Source organism: Symphalangus syndactylus, chromosome 10, assembly GCF_028878055.3.
Source record: "Symphalangus syndactylus isolate Jambi chromosome 10, NHGRI_mSymSyn1-v2.1_pri, whole genome shotgun sequence".
Lineage (NCBI taxonomy): Eukaryota > Metazoa > Chordata > Mammalia > Primates > Hylobatidae > Symphalangus > Symphalangus syndactylus.
Window position 1 is genome coordinate 118,891,675 of NC_072432.2, and position 24,646 is coordinate 118,916,320.

Below are 24,646 nucleotides of genomic sequence, written 5' to 3' on the forward strand. Positions count from 1 at the left end.
AAAGAGGGCAAGGTGCAGAGAATTGCAACAAGACCCAGCATTTCAAGAACACTCTACTCAATCACTTTAGCCTCTCCATGTCAGCTTGTCCCCTGACCTAAAGTATTCCCTACGTAGGTTTGAAAACTGCACTCTCTCAGGCTCCTGGGAGCATTGTGTAACTTCCCAGCATACCTCCCAAAGCAACCCAAATGGGGTTTTCACAACTTCCAAGAGCACGGACTTTGCTGCTAGACCACAGATTAAGATGAAGAGGTTCTGTCTCAATATATCACATGATTGCACACAGTCAACTTCCACCTCTCTGGAGGTACTGAAGGGTGGGGAAAACCAGGTTGCAAAGTCAAAAAGAAGCATGGTGTGATATACAAAATAACTCAAAGTCATCAGGACTATGCCTAAATTATTACCCTGCTCTGTTCCAGCTATGTGATCTTGATTAAGTCAGAAAACTGCAGCAAAGCCAAACTTCCTTGTCTATAACATGAAGATAAAGTTCTCATCGAAAAGTTCTTATGCAGATTAAATAAAATATTACATCTGAAAGTGCCTAAGAGTGCACATATTGTTAACAGAAATGGAATCTTAATTCCTTGCTCCCACTTACACAGGCCACACATGCTCTTTCTCTATAAAAAGGGAATTGTTTCAATCCTTTTCTTTCTCCCAAAGGCCTTGAGTAACCACGTGAGCCAAAGTCCAGCTAAGGGAAAAGAACCAAAGGCAGGAAGGACGCTTAATCAGGAAACTAGGCTGCTCCCTGATGACTTAGGAAGATTTACAAATGCAACTTTCTCCCAAAAGGCCCAATAGTAAAACCCAGAGACAAAAAAAGCATGGAGAGCCAAGGGATGGAGAGGTCACTTACTTCCATAAGGAGAGCCGGTGGGTGAGCCATTTAGAAATCCTGGTGATCCTGGAACACCCAGGTTGGCCATAGGGACATTGCTGTAGCCATTCATACTGTTGCTGGAGGTACTGTAATTAGACTGTTGAGGCGTGGAGCTGGAAGAGTATCCCCGCGGAGAGATGCTGCTTGTGTTGCGGATGTACCCTTGGCAACAAAGAAAAAGCCCAGGTAAATCAACAGGCATGCATGGTCAGGCCACATGTGGCTAGCACAGGTCCTCATTGGCCCCAGACTATAGAATGCCACCAGCTGCCCTGGGCAGTTGTGGGAAGTGTGCAGTCCATCTTTAGCCTTTTTTTTTTTTTTTTTTTTTTTTTTTTGAGATAGAGTCTTACTCTGTCGCCCAGGCTGGAGTACAGTGGCGTGATCTCGGCTCACTGCAACCTCCGCTGCACGGGTTCACGTGATTCTCCTGCCTCAGCCTCCTGAGTAACTGGGATTACAGGCACCCTGCCATCGCGCCTGGCTAATTTTTGTGTTTTTAGTAGAGACGGGGTTTCACCATGTTGGCCAAGCTGCTCTTGAACTCCTGACCTAATGATCCACCCGCCTCAGCCTCCCAAAGTGCTGGGATTACAGGTGTGAGCCAGTGCGCCCGGCCCATCTTCAGCCTTTTATACCTTCCTCCCTCCTCCCCATCTGTGCAAGGCCATGCCCTTGATACTCCATTCAAACCTGCACTCAGCACCTCCAGCTAACACCAAGGAGCGAATGGCTAATAGCAGTGTGGAGTTCTCTCTCCCAAATCATACTTCATATGACACTGGAGTCCAGTGAGATATGATTGGTGTCACTGAGAAAGCATTCTGTGGTCAAGTTAGGCTGGGCAGATGTTATGTACTGTAGCCATTTCTTGACGATTCGTATACAGAAGGCCTAGGGAATAAATAAACTGGTTTAACTTTGCTAGCCTAGTGTTTGCCAAATTTAACATGCCATAGCATCTTTTGGTGGGGCCTGGAAGGGAAAGGTATCTTAACCTCTCTGGGACCACTTGTATTCTATGGAACACAGTTTTAGAAACGTTAGTTCCAAGTTGTTGCCATGCCCTAGGTGCAAGTGGGGATCAATTTCATTCAAAAAGAAGTGTTGATGAGTTCCCCTAAAATGTGCTATTCTCTGACCTAGGACTTTGGAGCATCAGCAGTGAGTGTGGGGGACCCAGTCTATGCCTGGGACGGGGAAGGAGTGAGAAACCACAGCTCAGAAACGTCGTATCATATGTCCTGGAATAAACCACTTTGGATTACTGTCTCTAAAACTATTTAGGAAACAACCCAAATTTGTCACCAAATGAAAAACAATTTGGTATTTGGTCCATGGGCCTCATGTCTACAAAAACAAAAATAATAATATGTCCTGTCTAGTCTTTTTTTTTTTTTTTTTGAGACAGGATCTCACTCTGTTGCCCTGGCTGGAGTGCAGTGGCACAGTCATGGCTCACTGCAGCTTCAACCTCCTGGACTCAATCTATCCTCCCACCTCAGCCTCCCAAATAGCAGGGACTACAGGTGAGCACTACCACACCTGGCTGATTTTTGTATTTTTTGTAGACACAGGGTTTCACCATGCTGCCCAGGCTGGTCTCAAACTCCTGAGCTCAAGCAATCTGCCCACCTCAGCCTCCTAAAGTGCTGGGATTACATGCATGAGCCACCACACCCGGCTCACTTACTCTTTTGTAAGAACTCTCCCTGGGCAAAAAAAAAAAATGAATTCTCTTCCAATAAATAAAATTAGAAAAAAAAACTATCCCAATGTTAAGGACCTCATTAGGAACATTTACTCCTGTTAAAAATGATTCGTGACAGATTTTGACTTAGCACTTCAATAATCAATCTCAATGCAAAGATCTTTACATTGCCTGCTTCACATGTAAAAGCACAGTTGTCTTTATATTTGTTTGTTGTTATATATATATGAGATAATAGAAAATAGAAGTTACCAAATAAAACCAAGCCATTCACTCTTGGCTACCAGGAAGAGAAATTTGGGTATCATAAATGATAATGGCAATAATCTGCTTCTTTCCAGTATTCAATCTGATAATCACAATAACAGAAGCATAAATTTCTTTTCAATTAATACCTGTAAACCTATTTTCTATAAGCCCAAACCCTTTTAAATTGATAATACCCAATCCTTTTTTTTTTTTTTTTTTTGAGACAGGGTCTCGCTCTGTTGCCCAGGCTGGAGTGCACTGTCACACTGCACATGCAGCCTTGGCTCATTTGCAGTGTGCCAGCGCACCCCACTGCTCACTGCAGCCTCGACTTCCCAGGCTCATGTGGTCTTCCCACCTCAGCCTCCCAAGTAGCTGGGACTACATCTGCCCACCACACTTGGCTATTTTTTATAGAGATGGGGGTTTTCACTATGTTGCCCAGGCTGGTCTCAAACTCCAGGGCTCAAGCAATCTACATGCCTCAGCCTCCCAAAGTGCAGGGATTACAGGTGTGAGCCACCACACCTGGTAGTAATACTCAATCTTCTCCTTCAATATTTCCAGACATTCTACCTGGTACCTAAGAAGCTCAAACTCTAATAATGTGCCATCTATAATCTTGATATTTCACATGCGATCTATGATTGTATTGCCTGTCTGTGGACACACTCTGTTGGACCATTATGACTCAACCTCTGACTCCGTCCACTCCAGCAGAACTTTTTAAATTAGACATATTTGGATTTTGACTCTAAGAAATGTGGTACCTTGATTATTTCCTTGTGTTGACTCTGAGATGCTGACCCCAAGCTGGCTGCCATAGGAATTGATTCCCATCATGCCGCTGTGTGCTGGGGAGCTGGAGAGGGCTGGAAGCTGGCTGGGATTCCTGGGGACGCTGTAGAGGGCTTCAGCAATGTCTGCGGCTCGCTTCAAAATGATGTCCTGCACAAAAAACCAAACACTGCATGTTCTCACTCACAGGTGGGAATTGAACAATGAGAACTCATGGACACAGGAGGGGGAACATCACACTCCAGGGACTGTTGTGGGGTTGGGGGAGGGGGGAGGGACAGCATTAGGAGATATACCTAATGCTAAATGACGAGTTAATGGGTGCAGGAAATCAACATGGCACACGGATACATATGTAACAAACCTGCACATTGTGCACATGTACCTTAAAACCTAAAGTATAATAAAAAAATATAGGAAAAAAAAATTCATGGCTAGCGAGATATAAAATAAAATATTCTTTGCAGTAAAAAAAAAAAAAAAAAAAAAAAAAAAAAAAAAAATGATGTCCTGCAAAACAACAGGTTAATGTGAGCATTCTATCCAGCATAAAGTGCAAAACTCAATAAAGGGTAGGATGTGAGTATCTCACCTGGTTATTGTGTGGTGTACCATAAAGAGCTTCCACTAGATCTGCAGCTCTTTTCAACAGCATCTCCTGGAAAATAAGCGAGGGTGGGATATTGTCAAAGGCAAAATCCAAAATGGCAAACAAAAGAAAATTATAGGCAAAAATGAGAAATCCACACATCCCTCCCAAAATATAAGTAATTAGCCAAGAGGTCCTATATTTGGTTTGACAGGTAGAGTACAATTGTACATATAAATCTCTCTATAAATACATATCTATCTGAAATTCACCTCTATAAAATGGCTCTATAAATGATTGTGTTACCAAAACAAAAAACAACCCAACTGAGAGTGGAGTTGATTAAAATTATTAATGTCATGGAAGTTCTATTAAATGCTACTTGCAGCCCATTCTGTTTTAAAAATCTGGTTCTCTAATTAAGCAAATATTCTTAAAATGATTGATGGATTTGAGTTTAGCTGCTTGCCAAGGAGTTGTCCAGAGTACTGAAATCATCTTGGCAACGCCTTCTGCAAAATTTTATTCTAATAAAGATGAATTACTTCAATAATATTTCCCCCTGTATACTTTAACCACAGAGAATTAGTAATCATGAATCCCTTTCCTCTCATTTTGCCTTTTCCACCTCCTGTTTTTTACAGCCTTTTAAATTGCTATTAACCTACTTTCCAGATATCATCTAATTTAATGGTAGGGCTAGGGATTTTTCCAGGAGGAAAATAAAGGTGTGATGTAGAAGCAACTGTGGTGCATAAATTTTATTCACAGTATGGAAAAGAGAACGTGGCATTTTATAATTTGCGTGTTTAAAGTGCAAATATAAATGTGAAAATTTAATAGTTTCTCATCAGCTAAATGACAACTAATAAATTGATGTACTTTTTAAATAAAGCTAACAACATGGGCCAAATTCATAAAGTAATTTTCATAAGGAAGTTCACTTGAAAGTGATGTATTTCATAGAAATTTTATACAGAAGCATTTTTCTCCTCATTAGATACCTACGTACATAGTAGGCCCTCAATGATTAATACTGATTGTGGATTAATGGGTCCCTGCAATTATGGTTAAATAGAAACATTTAAATACAAAGAAGTGGAAGCTTATACTTTTAATCAATTATGCAGATACTTATTTTCATAAAGTTGGCCATGTTTTTTAAACTGAATACTCCTGTTGTGTATCTGTTTTATCGGCTCAAATGTTCATATTTCCTCAGAGATTAATAAATATGACTGTAATATATTTCATAGCAGATATTTTATGTGCATCTTGTATCTAAAGCTTACCAAATTTCAAGGCCTAATTAATTTTAATGGGATGTAAATGCCTGCATTTGTCTAAGTTTCCTGAAATTCTACACAAATGGCTTCACATGTCAATTTCCAAGGCACATTACCTTAGCTAATCTCTCAGGATCTCCAGGATGCCTAGGGATGACCTTCTGCAGTCTCTGGAAGCCATAGTCTATGGTGGGTTCATTTAATGCTGAAAGAGAAAAGTCCTCTCTTTGAGTTTGTATCCTGGCCATAAAGCAAACCTTCTAATTAATTCTTCCACAGGTAATAAGAAGGTTCTGTATGCATAATGGATGTAATCAGTTAGGGTTTTTGCTATCGACATTGGTTAATTCACATGTAAATTTGGAATTTATAGTACTTTTATAATTTTCTATTAAAATAATATTTTGAAATTTCAGATTACAATTATCATTTCTGCTTTAAGTATACATAAACTTCTCTGCTATCAAATAAAAAACTACACAAGCAACCATATCTCAATTTCTTATGAAGATAATAAACTCCTTTTATATTATTTTCCTTTCTCTTGTCTCTTTCCTAAGTAGGACTGTACTGTCTATTCTTCTAAATAGCTTCAAAATACTCCTCTAAATATTTTTCTTAACCAGTCTCTTATGTACATTTATATATATATAAACCTTCTATGAGCTTATTCTCATAAAACCCACTTTATGCATAATCTGCTTCCACAATTTTCAATTATATTTAATTACACCCACATCTGGTAACTATCAGTCCCCCATCCCACGAACACTATAAATTTTATTTCACCACTATGTTCCCATTAAGACAGGGCCTGGCACATAGTAGGCACTTAGTGTCAGTAATTATAAAACGAGTGAGTGAATGAGTGAATTAATGAATGGCATACTTTAGCATTTCCACTATTCTAAAGAGTTTTCCACATGATAGTTTTATTCTTTCTCCTTCTTCCCTTTCATTTATTTTTTAAAAGTTTCTTGTTTAAATGTCATGCTTTTAAAGTTAATGCATGATTAAAGAAAAAGATACAAAGAATGAAATAATCACCTGCATTGCTGTTATGCAGCAATAAACACAGTAATGTCTATTTCCTCTTTAATCTTATTTTTTATACATATTTGCTATTATTCTATCATAACAATGCCTTTTGTAAAAAACTATTAAGAACATGAAATATAGAAGTAAAAAATTACCATAAACCCACTTAAGACATGAGCTGGATTAACATTTTTTGCTTATATCTTTCCAGATTGAAACCTATACACATACTTAAAATTAGAGACATACTGTTCACACTGTTACATAACCTACTTTTCATCCACTTAACAATATATCATAAACTTCCCCGAGATCATTAACTATTCTTTTATAACATTATTTTAAACTCCTGCATATTTTTCTATGATATGTCCTATAATTTATTTAAATGGCTTCCTAATATTGGGCAATTAATGTGATCCTAATTTCTCACTATTATAAATATCAGAGCAATAATTATCCTTTGTGCATAACTTTAATTATTTCAATTGGAAAATTCCAAGAATTATAATTACTGGACCAAAAATTATGATTTATATTTCAGGCCTTTCAGACATACGGCCAAATCACTCCTCAGGAGAATGTATGAGTTTATTCTCCCTCCAGCAATGCGTGTGCTCATTTTAACTTACATTTTTTTACTCACCAGTGAGGTTGAAGAATTTTTTCTTATATTTGCTGATGTTAATTTCTTCTTTTATAAACTGCGTGTTAATACTTTCTGCACTCTTCTTTCACTTGTAAAAATACTTTATATGTTGAGATTCTTAATACTGTGGTATCATGTTGCAATATCACATCCCAATTTGACCTTAAGTATTTTACGTATAGAAAAACCACCTCTACTCCAAGAACTGGTAGATACACACAAACGCACACACACACACAAATGTATATGTACACACATATGTATACATATATGAATGTTTACATTATTTATTATTTAACTTATTTGGATTTTACTTTGTCATGTAACATTAAGAATTTACCTTTGCCACAACTTCACTGTATTTCACAATTTATTGAATGGTTTCTATACATATATTCTGTTTTATTGATCTATTCTGGGTAAAAGTCACACTATTGTGGTTGTAATACATATTTAATATTTGATAGGGTAAGTGTCTTTCCACAAATACACAATCTTTTAAAACTACATTTTCTCAACTATTCTGTTTTTTTTTTTTTTTTTTTTTTTTGAGGCAAAGTCTCACTCTGTCACCCAGGCTGGAGTCCAGTGGTGCTATCTCGGCTCACAGCAACCTCCACCTCCCAGGTTCAAGTGATTCTCCTGCTTCAGCCTCTTGAGTAGCTGGGACTACAGGCACGCACCACCATGCCTGGCTAAATTTTTTTTCGCATTTTTAGTAGAGGCAGAGTTTCACCATGTTGATCAGGCTGGTCCCGAACTCCTGACCTCGTGATCCGCCCGCCTCAGCCTCACAAAGTGCTGGGATTACAGGTGTGAGCCATTGCACCCGGCCTTCTCAATTATTCTTATCCATTTATTCTTTCCAGAATTTCAAAAAAATATTTCAGTTGCAGTAAACCTACAGCTAGAGAGAAAATGAATGGCTTTGCAATAGCAACACTCCACCTTCTTCTTTAGATCCCTCAGTAAACTGTGCTGCTCATCATATAAGTGCTAAACTTTTTGTTTATCATTTTAATTTCTTGGTATGTATTTCACTTTTTGCTTTTACAGTGAATATGGCTATTCATTAATCATATTGTCCAAGAGTTTTATTAGAGTCTAGAAACACTTCTGTGTTTTATACATCTGTGCAGGAAGTCTATGGCATAGAGATGTAGACAATCAGCTTTAGAGTTGAGTAGATCTAGGGTCTGAATTCCAGCTCCACAATGTATGTGAGCTGTTTAAAATCCATTTTATGAGTTGGCTGTCAAAATCAAAACTATTTCTATAATGTCCCCAGCACGGTGCTTGGCATATAAAATGTCTTTTTTTGTTTTCTTTTGAGACAGGGTTTCACCCTGTTGCGGAGGCTGGTCTCGAACTCCTAGGCTCAAGCAATCGTCTGCCTTGGCCTCCTAAAGTGCTGGGATTACAGACGTGAGCCACTGCACCTGGCCTATAAAAGATCTTAACCAGGCCAGGTGCGGTGGCTCATGCCTGTAATCCCAGCACTTTGGGAGGCCGAGGCGGGCAGATCACGAGGTCAGGAGATCGAGACCATCCTGGCTAACACGGTGAAACCCCATCTCTACTAAAAATACAAAAAATTAGCCAGGCATGGTGGCGGGTGCCTGTAGTCCCAGCTATTCGGGAGGCTGAGGCAGGAGAATGGCGTGAACCCGGGAGGTGGAGCTTGCAGTGAGCCAAGATCACGCCACTGCACTCCAGCCTGGGTGACAGAGCAAGACTCCGTCTCAAAAAAAAAAAAAAAAAAAAAAAAATCTTAACCGAAAGTAACTCTTATTTCGTAGCCAAAACCCCTGACAAATATCACTATTTTTTCTATTACTTAGGCCTGTACATTCGTATCATCTACTTACAGTGACCATTTTGTCTCCTTTTGATAGATGCATTAATCCCATTTAGTTCTCTTAATCCTATTCTTGTAGTGGCTAAAACTTCCCAAACAATGCCCCAAAATGACAATAAAGCTGGATATTCTTGTTCTTCTCTGAATAGGAATGACGTATTATACCACCAAATATGGTGTTGGCTATTTGAGATAGATATTATTTATCATGGTTCAATAAGGGTTCAATAAGTGTTATCAGGACTTCTTGGAGTTTTAGAAAATCACAGTCACATGAATTTTCTCTTTTGGCCAGATTTCTTATTTATATATATAATATATATATAGGATATATATAATATAAAAATATATAATATCTATTATATATAATTTTTATATGTTATATAATTTATATATAATATATAATTTATATATAATATATATTATATAATATATAATTTATATATTATATATATTATATTATATATTATTTATATATTATATAATATATAATTTATATATTATATATATTATATTATATATTATTTATATATTATATAATATATAATTTATATATAATATAATATATAATTTATATATTATATTATATATTATTTATATATAATATAATATATAAATTATATATTATATATTTTATTTATATATTATATAATATATAATTTATATTATATTTTATTTATATATTATATATAATTTTTATATATTATTTTATATATATATTTTTTTATTTTTTTTTTTTGAGACGAAGTCTTGCTCTGTCACCCAGGCTGGAGTGCAATGGCATGATCTCGGCTCACTGCAACCTCTGCCTCCCAGGTTCAAGCGATTCTCCTGTCTCAGCCTCCCTAGTAGCTGGAATTACAGGCACGCACCACCATGCCTGGCTAATTTTTGTATTTTTAGTAGAGATGGGGTTTCACCATATTGGCCAGGCTGGTCACGAATTCCTGACCTCAAGTGATCCACCCATCTTGGCCTCCCAAAGTGCTGGGATTACAGACATGAGCTACCGCGCCTGGCCTATATTTTATATTTTCTAATATTTCAAAATTAAACCTTAATTCATGGAAGTAATGCATCATTTTCTTGGTAAATATCTAAATTCAGATATAACCATTAATACCAGATTCAACCATTAATACCAGATTAACATTTCCTTAACACAACTGGCACAAGGATTAAATCAAGTTACTAAGAACAGTGCCTGGCACTTGGTGAGCACGCAGGTATCAGTTATTGTTATTGTTGTCAGGAATTTATGTGTCCATATTAATAACTAGGATTGTGTGCATGGCTCTGTCCAACTAATGATTTTTATTTCATACCAGCTTTGAAAACTATATTGAGAAGTTTTCTTTATTTTATCCTATGCTCTATAGATCTTACATAGCATGGAGAGTAGCTCTTGCTAAGCACTTGAAAGAACCCTAGTAACATTGCTCACACTAAGGTCACCAATAGCATTTTAGCCAAATCAACAGGAACTTTTCCATTCTTATCTTAACCCCAAGTTAACATTTGAGACCGCTCATATTCTCCACTTCTAGAAACCCTCCCACCCACTGGCTTCCTGAACTCACACTGCCCGGCTTCTTTCCTACCTCTTTGGCCATGTCAGACTACTTTGCGGACTGTTCTTTCTCTGCCTGTCTTATAAATGATGCTCCTCAATATGGTTGCCAAGCAGTCTTCAGCTTTGCTGCACGTTCCCCTGGGCAACTTCATCAATTCCCCATGATTTCCACATGCAGCTACATGCTAACCGTCATAAATCTTGATCTCTAGACTAGATACCTGGCCTGAGATTCAGCTTTAAATATCCAACTGTTGGCTAGAAAATTCCACTCAGATGGTCCATAGATTCCCCCTACCCAAGATACCCAAGCTCATGAGATTCTCTGTGAATTGCACCATCATCCAAATGATTGACTGCCAATCAGAAACCTCGAATTCATTGTTTCTCAATATCATTGTATTTTTTTCTAGAAAAAATCATCCATTTCATCAAGAAATCCATTGTTAATGTTTTAGCATAGAATCTATATTGTATTAGTTTAAAATTTCTAACCGATCTAGACTTCCCCTCCCCCTCCGCCCACTGAAATGTACACAAATATATGTAGATGTTTAAATTATTTAGCCTATCTGGATTTTATTTCGTTGTGTAACATTAAATACTTACCTTTGCCACAACTTACTGTATTTCAATTTTGTTGTAATTTTCTGATTAGTCTTATTTATAATTTTGACTTCCTTTAGTTCCAGGAAGAGTATCTTAAAATTTCTAGGTAATTGAGTACTAAACTGTTAATTGCTTATTGTAGCCAACTGCCCTGGATTTAAAAAGGTGTCCTGCACAGTATCTGCCTTTTGGAATTTATTGCGTTTTTGTGAATTAACATATATTAGTTTTGTCTGCATTTCATGGGCAATGCTTTAATGTCTTATTTCATCTATCTTTTTGATGACTTTAACACGTCCATTTTTGCTTCTATAAATTTGTCTTCCCACATTCTCATTTCTAATAGTTTTAAATATATATACTTTTCTAGTGATTTGAGAGATATACACACTTGTTGTTGTTGTTGTTGTTGTTGTTGTTGTTGTTGTTGAGACAGGGACACAAAGTCTGGTTCTGCCACCCAGGCTGGAGTGTAGTACACAATCACGGCTCACTGCAACCTCCACCTCCTGGGCTCAAGCAATCCTCCTGCCTCAGCCTCCTGACTAACTAGGGCTATAGACATGCACCACATGCCTAATTTTTGTATTTTTGGTAGAGATGTGTTTTCACCATCTTGTCTAGGCTGATCTTGAACTCCTGAGCTCAAGCAATCCGCCCGCCTTAGCCTCCCAAATTGCTGGGACTATAGGCATGAGCCACAGCTCCTGGTCTGTACATACTATTTTAATTTACAAAAGTGTCTTTAGACTTCTCTGAAAATATTTTATTTTTCCTAATTATCTGAGGTGTTGAGTCGCTCCATATATAAGGAATTTTGCTTGCCTTCAATCTTCCCACCTCTTTCTCTCCACTTACACATTTTTGTTGGCAGTTTATCATTTCAAGCTGATTTACTTAGATTTTCTATGTTCTATATTTTTAGAAACTAATTTTCATGTTTCCACTAAGCCTCATCACCATATTAACAATAATTTTTTAGACACTCTATATTTAACTGCTTTCTCGGCCAACCACGAATCCTGCGATAGCACAACTTTTCCCATATTGCGTTCTTCATTGATTCAATTCTCCTGCAGTCAGGTGCTATCATTAAGAATAAGAGTTAAGTTCTGTCTGGGCCATTGAAATAAGAAAGTATCTTTTTGTCGTTCTCACACATAAATGGCAACTGCTCTGAATATAGAATAATTAAGTACACTCTCCCATTCAAGATCAACTTTCTGCTTGTGCCACTGGTTCTCACTCCTCAAGGTGGAGACACGGGAGCCTCAGGGTGGTTGTTGGGGTCTCCACCATCACTTCCTCGCCCTGCTGCTCTTTCCTAAGGGGGAATGAGGAGGCCAGCTGGAGTTCGCATGTCCACCAATACGACCCTGTGTGCACATGCCTGCACAATGGTGCAAAATTTCTGGAATATTAATGACTTTAGCCTAGCTTCAAGCATTATTACCAGATTTCCTTTATTTTTATGTTTTCCTGAAAGTATCCTCTAATATATTTTGGGGGTGGGGGCCAATTAAACACTCGCACTCACAAGGCCATCTTACCTAGAAACACATGTAAGAATAGCTGTATGTTTAAGTAGAATTATTCTGTAAACTTTTTTCTTCCACTTAGCATTATAATGTCAGCAATTTGGGAAGACTTTTTCTTAAATAATGTGATTTTTAGTGGTGGTAATATGCAATAGTGAAAATCATTATTACCACCATTAGGATGTACTGAAGCCTTACTATGTTAAGGGTACTCTGCTAAGCCTTTTAGGAACATTAGCTCGTTCGATTCTGATTATAACCCTATGATGTGGGTTTTATCCCCATTTTCAATGCAGTCCCAAGTGGTAAAGGTGGGATCTGTATCCTGCTTCTCTAACTCCAAAGCCTGTGCTCTTAACCTTTCCTGCTGCAGAACCAGAGACGATGATCCTTCCATCCCCCTCTGGGCATCCTCCTGAGCCTCAAGAGCTCCAGATGCAAAAGCATGAATGAAGTCCTGCCTGTGTTGCCTGACTTCGTCACTGAGACCAGAAGGAGACTCCATGCGGAATCAACTAGCAAACACAAACAGCTGCCCGGTGCTGCAGGGCAAACAGACTTGATGACGAAATTCTCAAAATTCATCATTGCCTAATTTTTTTTTTTAGAAATATGCACCATTTTGTTAGCCAAAGTGCAGATTTTCTTAGGGAAAACAGGAAAATTATTGATATGGGTACACTCACAACATGCTATATACAAACAGATAACCCATAAGGCAGAAAATCTAACCCCTCCCTGTCTCCATTTCTGCCTTTGTCCCTTTCCATCTGCATGGCTCTCCCCTGCCCTGGCAAGTGCTCTGCCTCTCCCAAGAGCACTGTGGGGGTCCAGCCAGGGACCCCCACACCACCATCCTTATCCCTTAGTCCTTCCTGCTGCTGGCAGAGGAATTTTCTGGAGCTGGGCTCTAATCAGTGCACAGAGGTGGGATGGAGATGAGTTTTTTTTTTTTAAATATAATTTATCACACATTTGCACCCATTGTTCTCCCAACCAGATTGCAAACCACTAGGATACAGGGTCAATGTCTAGTTTCTCTTGCCTGCCCTCCCCTCCCCAGCTCCCAAATTAGACATAGCAGAGTGTCTTGACTACACTGGGCTGGCAATTCATATTTTACACTGAATAAGTAGATAAGGCACAATTGTCTATTTTTATGTTGTTTTTTGGCAGGTCCCTGCCAGACTTCATAGGCATAAACTGTGGGATACATCTCGTGTACATCCAAGTGAGAGAGAGGACAGTAAAACACAGTTATCTACACAGACAGGGAAAATCACACTCACACATACACATACACACACACAGAATTTCATTTCATCAAGTGCACATTGGAAGTAGAAAGCATGAAGTTGAAAGTACTCCAGCTCTGTTTAGCCAACGCTAAACCATAAGAGGGACCTCAGCCTTTAACACATGGCCAGGTTTGACAACTCTTTGGTTCCAGACTGACTTCCCAACCGACCAGTTGCTTTTGCGTCTTTTAGATTCAGCTTCACCTTGAATCCCAACTTCCTCCTTCCCCCTCCCTACTTCCCTGGGCGTTCTCTGGCTTTTCAGCCCTGGTGTGAGCCAAGCAAAGCTCAATTAGCTAATGAGGTGCCCAAGACCAGCACCAAGACTGTCTCCAAGGGCCAACCAGGCCATTAACTGCCATCATCAGTGTAAATTTACAACCTCGCCTACCACATGGAGTGCGGGGATGCTGTGAAGTTCTGCCAACCTTTTGGCTGACAGGGATACAGAGAAGTGCTGGCAAGGCAAAAACAGAGCAAATTAAAAATATGCTTCAATCTATAGGCTCTATTTATCTATGTCTTTCTTTAGTAATATAACATTAAGGTAAAAGGTCATAGCCCCACTGAAATATAATTTATATTTACCTTTTATTAAATAATTACGGCATGGCATGAAGTTAAATATTACAGAAGCTAATCAAGAGGGAATTCAAGAGAGAAACTCAGACATGAGAATTTCGTCTTTGCTATACATAGAATGTCTTAATCCTCCACTGGGAGTCATTCGGGTTTGCTTAAGGAGTTTAATAATACACATTTCAACTGCCACAGAATCTAAATCCCATTTGGATCAGCCTTGAAAAACTTTCATCAATACCTTGAGATTTCATAATATTTCTCTTGAGAGCCTGGATCTCATGTGCCATTTCTCATTTTGATTGCGGGTATAATATATGAGATTACTTACATATATCTTGGACCCAATAAATAAATATAAACTATAAGCAATGTGTGAATGGTTTCTTTTTTAAGTAAATAGTATTTAACTAAAAATATCTACTGGGAACCACTCTTTAAAAAAAAAAGCTGGCTGGTGCTCAATATTAATTTTCCCAAAGGATTAGTGCGATATAAAATTCTATATGGTTTTAATTTTCTTTCCTTAAGAGGAGGCCCAGGGAGCAGATAATGCTTACCCCATCTTATACTTGTTTCACAAAAATGAAGGGGACACTGGCTAACATGGAAAGGGGGCCTTTCGTTAGAACCCTGTTCAGCCCTTAACAATTACAGCCTTGACATTGCAGGCTGGAGTTCATTTATGCTCTTGACCAGCAGGGGCACTGATCGCAAAGATGGCAACATCAAGGCCTGGTTGCTTTTCTTTGAAAAAGTGTGAGAGAAGATGATGATGAGTGAGGGAACATCTGAGTTCTCAACTGGCTGCCACTCTGGGAATGTTGGCAGATCACACTACTGGCCTCAGTTGCAGCTTTACTCACCAGTGAGTCTTCCCTTGGATCCTAGGATTACCATGGAATCTGTAGATGGTCATCAGGAGGCCAATAAAAGTAGAAATTCTAAGCCTAGCCATGTGTTTGTGCATCTGTGCATTATCTGCAGAAAGGGAGCTTCACTTCCTCAGATGTTCACAGAGCCCATGGTCTCCTAAGGGTGACAGCCCACAGAACTAGAGGATCACTACAGCCCTAACTCTAAATTCCAACTTTTTTCAAGAATAAGGAAAACCACTGAAAGGTTTTCTTTGCATTGTAAGAAACAAAGCAAAAATAAATAAATAAATAAAAATCTTAAATCTATATAATGTGCCATATAAACACAAGACCAGAAGACAGACACTGACTGGCAATGGAAGAGAAAACATGCTTTAACAATACCTGCCACGTGGCTTTGGCCAAGGAGAATTACTCTCTGTTGACAGCGTAGGAAGGCATGAAACACAATCTGGCTTTGGGAGGAATTCAGATAACACAGACGAGCTCCTGCCCTCGTGCCACTTTAGGACATCTCCGTCCTCTTTCCTTACATAGTACCTTCTTCCCACATGTTCATTCCCACAGAGTCTGTCTTCCATGTGCTAGGATTTGGGTTCCCTTCTCTCTCCCTCGTCCTTCCCCTTCCAATTTCCTTGTCTATTTGTCTCCTTTCTGCCCTATTCCTCATGTGTCCAACATACAAAGCCTACGTTAAATTCGCACTTTAATGCTAAGTTTTTCATTGCATATGATGGTGTGATGGGATAAAGCTGGTCCTAGCTTGGGAGCTGCCTTAGTTCCCAACACTAACAAATGACGTCACCTTCATCGGGTCACTTGGCCAGGTGAGGCTTTGGTTTATTTCTCTCTGAAGACAAAGGATTGGGGTAAATGGCTTCTAAGACCCCTTTCAAGCTCTTACATTTTACGATTCTAAGGCTATCACTGATTTGGAGCAGTGGCTTTCTTCTCTGAGGAGTAGAGGGTGGAGCTGAAGTCAAGGGCTGTTGAATTAAGTTGTCTTTAACCTTGGCTACACTGAATTCTCTCCCCACATCCATTTGTTTCAATGTAGCAAAAGTTCAGTGTCACCAATTTAAAAACAAAAAGGAACAAAGATAATATAGGAACACATTATTAAGAGGCGGTACCTGCCTTTGTGGACACAGGAACAAGAATACGAGGAGAGAACCAACAGTGCACAAGTGAAAGATTAGACTGAAGCCTCTGATATTTAATTTTAAATGAAATATTAATTTAATATTTAATTACACTTTGGTTTCCAGAAAAACTGCAGCAGCAAGACAGATTGTTTGAAGAAGGGAATAATATACATGGTTAAGGAGACAACTGTAAAAATTAAAGATAAATTTCAAGGGTAAATCTAAATGCCACAATGGAGCAGTTATAAATACGCTCTTGCTCTCTGTAATGTGTATTTAGAATATTATAGCCGAGCATGCCAATCCATTAAGGGGCTGGGATGTCTCTAGTGAAACAACAGCTCCCTATTCTGGGGCTAACAACGGAGACATCATTTCTCAGACTCAGCTGAATGATGTATCTGAATTTCACAAGAGGTGGGAGTGGAGACAACTTCAGTAAAAGTACAGGCTACCAGGGGGGCTATTGACTCAACCTGTCTCCAGTTTGAACAGGGAATAGTTGTACTCGGGCCAGTTTCTGATGTCTGAATTGGGTATTTTTAACTAAAAATCAGATTCATTTCTTCAATGGGATTTTTTTTTTTCAAGGATAACGCTATACGGGGAAAAAAAAATGCGAAGTGGATGAGCTATTAACATTTGAAATCCAGTTTGCACATCTGTGCAGCACAGCTTTATGAGGGCAGGCCCCACAATTCGCACACAGCCTTGGGGAGGAGGCTGTTCAGGGTATGATTTGGGGGTGTGTGGAAAAACCTCGGCCTCTAATTTTTCCTCCCAGCTGCTGCCTGTTCTTGCCTTAATCCTGTCGATGAATACTTTCTCCCAAATAATCAACAGAAAAAAAAAATTGTTTCTGCTAAAGTAGAAGCTAAGAAGTATTCTGGGAGAGCAGGTTAGTTAGCATGAATTCTCTGGTTTCTTGGTGCATCTCAATTAGCAGGTTGTCTATGTAGACCTCTAAGTTCTCTTGCTCACCTTGTCAAGCACCTACTCTGCATGTACCTGGGCCAGCTGGGGCACGGTCAATCTCTTCTGTTCGTTTAGTCCACCTTTTATTTTTTATTTATTTTTTTCTTACAAGAACTTCTGGGTTCTTTTAAAAAATTATTTATTTATTTATTTAAGAAACAAGGTTTCCCTCTGCCGCCCAGGCTGGAGTACAGTGGTGCCATCATAGCTAACTGCAGCCTTGATCTCCTGGGCTCAAGCGTTTCTCCCACCTTGGGCTCCCAAGAGCTGGGACTACAGGCCCACACCCCACCAGCCTGGCTAATTTTTTTTTTTTAAGAGACGGGATCTTGCCTGGGTTGGTCTCAAACTCCTGGCCTCAAGTGATCCTCTGGCCTCAGCCTCCCAAATTACTGGAATTTCAGGGGGGAACCATGGTGCCTGGCTTCCACCTTTTAATACCTGCTTCCTTGTGACCCCCTGTCCCTCACCTGCAAGGGCCATGTTCTTGGGCTCCCTCGGCCTTCTCTGTCTCCTGTAAAAACCTGATTTCTAATCTAGATCGAGATATTCAGGGCATGATGTCTTTCAAGAAGAATCCACATTTTCCGAAAGACAAAGAAGCCCTGCACTGGTCCAACAGCAATGAGGGAGGACGCCCACCAGAGCTGCATGTATCCTCCCACCAGATGCTTATAACAGTGAATTGTGCTTGTGCTTTTATATTTATATACATAAATACCTTTGCATATGTATATAATTTTATCTTTCTAATGGAGTAAGTATATCCCCATTTTTAGGTTAGACAAATGGCACAAAGAATAGTTGTTTTTCCTGAAGGTTGGAATGCAAATCCCTGCCTCTTCACTCTGTCATTGGTTCTCTTCTACACAACAGCCTGCCCCAGCACCAAGTTCTCTCAAGCTTAATAAAAATGTGGAGTTCATATTTCTTTGCCTCCTGCAACTTCAGTTATTTGTAGAGAGGATTTCTACGACTTCTAAAGAATTCAAGGCACTTCACAGGCTCTGAGTCTAGCACATCATACTGACTGGAGCCTCCCCTTCATAACTCCTGCTTTTTGAGTCTTCTAGAAAGTTCCACCTAAGAGCAAGCATTACTGTTGTGTTCACAGTGAAAGGACCCAGTCTCATAAGAACCTTCCCATGGGTAGAGCGCTTTATAAGCCAAAAAGTCTCTGCAAGAGCCTCATAAGCAGAACTTAGGCCTCACAAACTCATTTCTTTGTTTAAAATACACATTCCCTAAATTAGTTCAACCACCGTGGAAGACAGTGTGGTGATTCCTCAAGGATCTAGAACCAGAACTGCCTTTTGACTTAGTATTCCCATGACTAGGTATATACCCAAAGGAATATAAATCATTCTATTATAAAGATACATGCACACGTATGTTTGTTGAAGCACTATTCACAAAAGCAAAGACTTGGAACCAACCCAAATACCCATCAATGATAGACTGGATAATGAAAATGTGGTATATATACACTGTGGAATACTATGCAGCCATAAAAAGGAATGAGAGCAATTGATTTGCAGGTACATAGATGAAGCTGGAAGCCATTATCCTCAGCAAACTAACACAGGAACAGAAAACCAAACACTGCATGTTCTTACTCATAAGTGGGAGCTGAAACAGTGAGAACACATGGACACAGAGAGGGGAACACCACGCACTGTCGGCGTGTTGGGGGGCAGGGAGAGGAAGAGCATAAGGACAAAAGCTAATGCACGCAGGGCTTAATAGCTAAGTGATGGGTCACTCTGTGCAGCAAACCACCATGGCACACGTATACCTATGTAACAAATCTGCACATCCTGCACATGTATCCCAGAACTTAAAGTAAAACTTAAAATATAAAAATAAAAAAATAAAATACAGATTCTCAGACCCTCTCAGGAGAGTAGCAAGAAATATTCCCGTATTGCAATCTGAAAACCAGGGCCCAGGTAAGGCATCTTCGGAGACCCCCTTCATGCTCACCCACCATGGCCTATTTCCTGTGCACCTCTCCAGAGTAACAGCCCGAGAGCCAAGGCATCATCTGCCAAGTAAAACAAGACAAGACCAAACAGATGGACTTGGTATCATGTTTTGTAATAAACTGTACAGTATTGGGAAGTACTATAGGTTAGGTGTTAAGAGCAGAACTTTGGAATAAGACATCTAGGATTCATCATAGCTTGGTGACCTTAGGCAAGTGACTTAATTTCTCTAAGTAGCAGGATCTCAGCTATGAAGTTGAGATACTCATAGAACTGTCATCACAGACAAAGGTGGTGATACTCAGAGCCTGTAGGACAGAGCCTTGCCTTACGTGCTTAATAGATGACAGATGTGATTATTGAACTACTGTCATTTCTGCTTGTTATTCTGTCTTATGATAGAACTTATAAAAGACTTCTTAACCAGCTGTCTAATGTGTAGCCCAGGTTCTGCAAAGAACCATAGGAACAATAGTGAAAAGCTGTGCTCATTTACCCCCATGTCCTCACACACTGTGTTTTGCCCTGGATTCTGTGGTTGGTGCAGATTTTACAATTAGAGACAATGACAATTCCACACCCAAATACCATGCTCTGATATCCTCTCCCTGCATACTCACTGCCACCTGAAGTCAAGACAGCCAAGAAGTCCCTGCACAACCAGTCACTGTGGTTCTGTTGGGTGCCCCTACTAGGATTATTTTTCTGCATTGCCAGTTCTCTCTGGAAAAGTCTGTGTGGAAGACAGATGATCTCTTCTCCTCTCCTCTCCACCAAGGCTGGCATACCTCCTCCAGGTCTCAAACCAGTAAGAGGCAACTGGACTTTCCCTAATAAGCCCTGTTCTCACGTGGTTCTCTCAATTGCACAGCAGCAAGTTGCACGTTAGCAAACCATGGTTGGCGGAAAATTGAACTGCAAAGTCACATGTGCAAAGAAAATGTGTTATTTTTCAGAGCCCTGATGTTGTTTGTGCTGTGGTTGGCAGCGGCAACCATGGGGGTCTGGCTAATTAACCAGGTATACCTAATAATGGGCTTAGCTCTGTCACGGTGGTACATCCTTGGATACAGAAAATGTCAATAGTTGGACTATGGACCACAGAGTGTGTGCAGTGGGACAGGGATGGAAGGAGGAAAGGTTCTCTGGAGTCTCCCGCAGGACTCTCCCTCTAGAAAGTTCTACATAAGAGTAAACTACTATTGTGTTCCTGGTAAATGGACCCAGTCTCATAAGAACCCTCCCATGGGTGGAGTGCTTTATAGGCCAGAAAGCCTCCCTAACAGCCTCAGGAGCAGAACTCAGGTTTCTCAAACTTGTTTCTTTGTTTAAAATACAGATTCCCAGACCTGTCAGAAGAGTATGATTTGGTATCGTCTGGAATGGTGCCAAGCATAATTCTTATGATCAGCCAAATTAGGGAAATACCTTTGGGTAACAGCATAATTGGCACCAGAGCTTTACAGATGATGGAAATGAGGCTCAGAGAGGTCAGTGACCGGATGAAAGTAGACACAAGCAGTGGACCACACGGCCAGCCCCTGAAGGCAGTGCTTCCAGCTGGTCCAGTGCATCTCCTCTCAGACCCTGTCCTGCTCACAGCACTCACTCTGCACCTTTTAAAACCTTCTAGGTTTCAAGTTTTGCCTTTTCCTCCAGAACCAGAATGACTTTTTGTCCACCTTGCCATTGGAGGTGAGCGGTTTGTCTAGGCCTGTAGCAGCCTAGGAGCACTGTAATGCAGTGAAGCACCCCAGGCGTCCAGAGTGCGTGGGTCAGTGCTTCAGGGTGGCTGGAAAGACGGGAGGGCTTTGTCCTTCTCCTCCTAGGGAAGAGGCCATGGCTTTCCAGGTGACCAGAGTGAGGACTCAGCTCTGAGGTGGAACAGCCCATCAGCAGGTGCCTGTGGAAGCCACTGATAGTGGATGAAGACGAAATTGGCTTTTCATGTCAGTAGCTGCCAATTCAATGGGAAAGACAGGAGGCCACCAACCCATTTCCTGTGGGGTCTAGAACTCTCCATGGATGACATCAGCTTCCTGTCTCCACCAACCCAAGTGGTACTTCGCTCAGTAACCTCGGGGTGGAAGTTTTTCTAGAAAGTGGCGAGACTCCTAAGCCATCCTTGATAGCATTTGCAATTTTGGTTTCTTCTTTATTTGTGAATGAACAAACTCCTGAGTCCCTCCCTCCTCACTCTGACTGCCCCCGAAGGCCCTTCCTTCTCAAAGGCAGTTTCTAGAAGAAGCACCACCAACTATCAGGCTGGAAATACTTTGTACCTGAAAAATCAAGTTTACTAATGTGCACTGTTTCAGTATTTAAACATGTGACACTATATTGTGCCATACTTTATTTTTTTAATTTTAGATTTTAAATTATTTAATTTTATTAGAAAATAGATACAAGTAAGCAACATGAAAAAAATTTAAATAACAACACTGAGAAACCACCATTGTTAATACCTTGGCATGCAGAATTCTGTACCCTACTAGGGTTGTTTGTAAAACTACTCATTTTTCATATATCTAAACATTGGGTCATATCATGCAGACTATTTTAAAGCTCCTTTAAAACCCATATCACAGATGCCTTTCATGTAAATAAATATCCGTCCATGGCATTATTTTTAGTGTCTCTAAAATAGTATAGATGTTCCATTATTTGTTTAATGAATCCCCTAATGTACAATGAGGGTATTTTCAATTTTTCACTATAATAAAATCCCATGAACAGCCTTCCAACAAACTCAATTATTTCCTAGGCAGACATTTCTAGAAGTAGAATTGCTGGGTCAAAGAGCACATACATCTTCAGGTGTTCTCTTATCAAATTTACATTCCTGCAGTAGTATCTTAGATAGTTATGACACCTACCCATCTCCTTATAGCTCCATCACCCACGTCCAGGGGTGTCTTTGAAATACTAGAGATACCAGAAGCTCTACATGCAGAAAGTGTCCTGGAACAAGACCCACTCTCCAACTGACTTCAGGGACAGCCCACACTCCTGGTTTCCCCCTACCCTGACCACTCCTTCTCAGACTCCTTCCCAGGTTCCTTCTGTCAACTTTAATCCTGCATGCTGGTGTTCCCAAGGTGCCATATTTGGACTTCTCTGCTCTTTCATGGCGATCTCATCTGGTCCTATGGCTTTAAATCCTGTCTAGAGCATCCTGCAGTAGTATCCTGCAGTAGTATCTTAGAAAGTCCCCATTGTCTTTGAATCTTGCCAACCTGAGTATTTTCATTTGTTTAAAAGAAAATCTTTGCCAACTTGATAGGGAAAAAAAGGTGATCTTGTTGCCTTAATTTGCATTTATTTATTTGTGTGGTTGGGATTTTTTATTATAATAGGTTTCTTTGTTTACTGGTCTTCCTTCCTGAATTTAACTCTTGATGTTCATTGCTAGCTTTCCATTTGGGTATTTGTCTTTTCCTCGTTAATTTCTAAGATGCCTAACATTCTCCTCTTTTTCCACAATGTATAACAGAGCAGTTAACAAACAGTAGGCACAAAATAAATTTTTGCTGAACAAAGGAGTAAGTCTTTTTATACTTAAGATAATAGGCCACATAGAGCAAATATGTTCTCAGTTTGTCCTTTTCTCTTTAATGCCTGGCATATTGACACACAAACATTTTCCTTTTACATAATCACATCTTTTGCTTGATGGTGCGTGTCTTTAGCCTGAATGTTCACAAGTCTCAAAATGATAATTATTCTTTAAATCTGTAATCTTCTGAAATGTCTACATTTTTAATAAAAATATTTAATTTGAATACATTTTAGTTTATATGCTATGAAATTTAAAATCTAACTTTTTCTTTCAATGCCTAACTAGATGGCCCAACACATTTGTTAAGCATTCCATCTTTTCTACGTTGACCTGACCTGGCTTGCCTCACCTACTAATACCTAAGTATTTATACCCTTAATGTGTGCAAAGTGTTTATTTTTTAAATGTTCTCTTCTGTTGCATGACATTTCTATATGTTCCTACAAAGCCCCATATTCTTTTAATTATTGAAACTTAAAATAGGTTTTAATGTCTGGCAGGGCAAGGGTCTCTCATTTTTCAAAATCCTCTTTTAGCACCTTTCCTTCCCAGGTGAACTTTTGTAAAGTTTCCCCAAACATTTTGTTGGTATTTTGATTGGCACTGTGTTAAATGTATTCATTAATTGACATCTTTACAATATTAAATCTTCCCACCTCTCCACCAGCTGGAAGTATTTTGTCCTTCCTCTGAACTCCCTTAGCATGTTATACCTTAAAAAAAAAAAATCACTTTCTAAACTATACCCACCCAATTTTTCAACTCTGAAACCTGAGCATCGTCCCCTCCTTCCCCTCCCCAACCTTCACCCCATCCAATCAATCATCAAGTTGTGTCAATGTTACCTCCTAAATTTTATCCACTTCTGCCTGTCCCCACCGCCAGCACTCTGCTCCAAGCTACCATCATTTCTGGCCTGGGCCACCCCACTGGCCTCCAAGTGACCTCCCTGCATCCAACCTGGCTTCCAAGCCATCCTCTGCACTGTAGCCAGAATGATCTTCTAAAAGGCAAATCTCATGGTGGCAATATTCCCAAAGCTTCCCATGGCACTTGAGGAAGAGCTGAAAAAAACAAGCCTTGATGTGACCTGGCCCCTCCCAACCCTTGCAGCTTGAACACAGCCTCTCTTAAACTCATTCCTTCTGCTCTGTTCATAAAATATATCCCATGTTCTTGCCTACCCCGGGGCCTTTGCACATACTGTTTTGTCTGTTCTAAATCCGCCCCATCAACTCAGTTTAAGGAGGTTCAATTCCCCTGGCATATGTTCCCAGCATCCTATACAACTCCTTTTAGTCCTCATCAGGTTTGCAATTCCTTGTTTAAGTCAGTCTCCATACTGATAAGGCTAATGGTAATGATACAGGAGTGCTGGGAAGGGCAGGGCATGGTACCTTTAAATGACATGGAAGTGGGGAAGGGAAGTGCTGGGTA

At 39.7% G+C, this 24,646-nt stretch overlaps 1 protein-coding gene across 7 annotated transcripts in view; it reads right to left on the reverse strand.

Annotated features, from left to right (window-relative positions):
* The window catches only part of EBF2 (EBF transcription factor 2), a 201,226-nt gene that overhangs the window by 13,057 nt on the left and 163,523 nt on the right, over window positions 1–24,646 (reverse strand). For 5 of the 7 annotated variants that reach the window (XM_055295745.2, XM_055295746.2, XM_055295748.2 and 2 more), the window contains 4 exons: window positions 5,642–5,730; window positions 4,243–4,308; window positions 3,623–3,800; window positions 869–1,054 (listed from right to left, as the gene is read on the reverse strand). In XM_055295745.2, coding sequence (XP_055151720.1) covers window positions 869–1,054; window positions 3,623–3,800; window positions 4,243–4,308; window positions 5,642–5,730 — 519 coding nt within the window. The remainder of the gene's footprint in view (window positions 1–868; window positions 1,055–3,622; window positions 3,801–4,242; window positions 4,309–5,641; window positions 5,731–24,646) is intronic. The other 2 variants (XM_055295749.2, XM_063611449.1) reach the window with 1 other exon arrangement.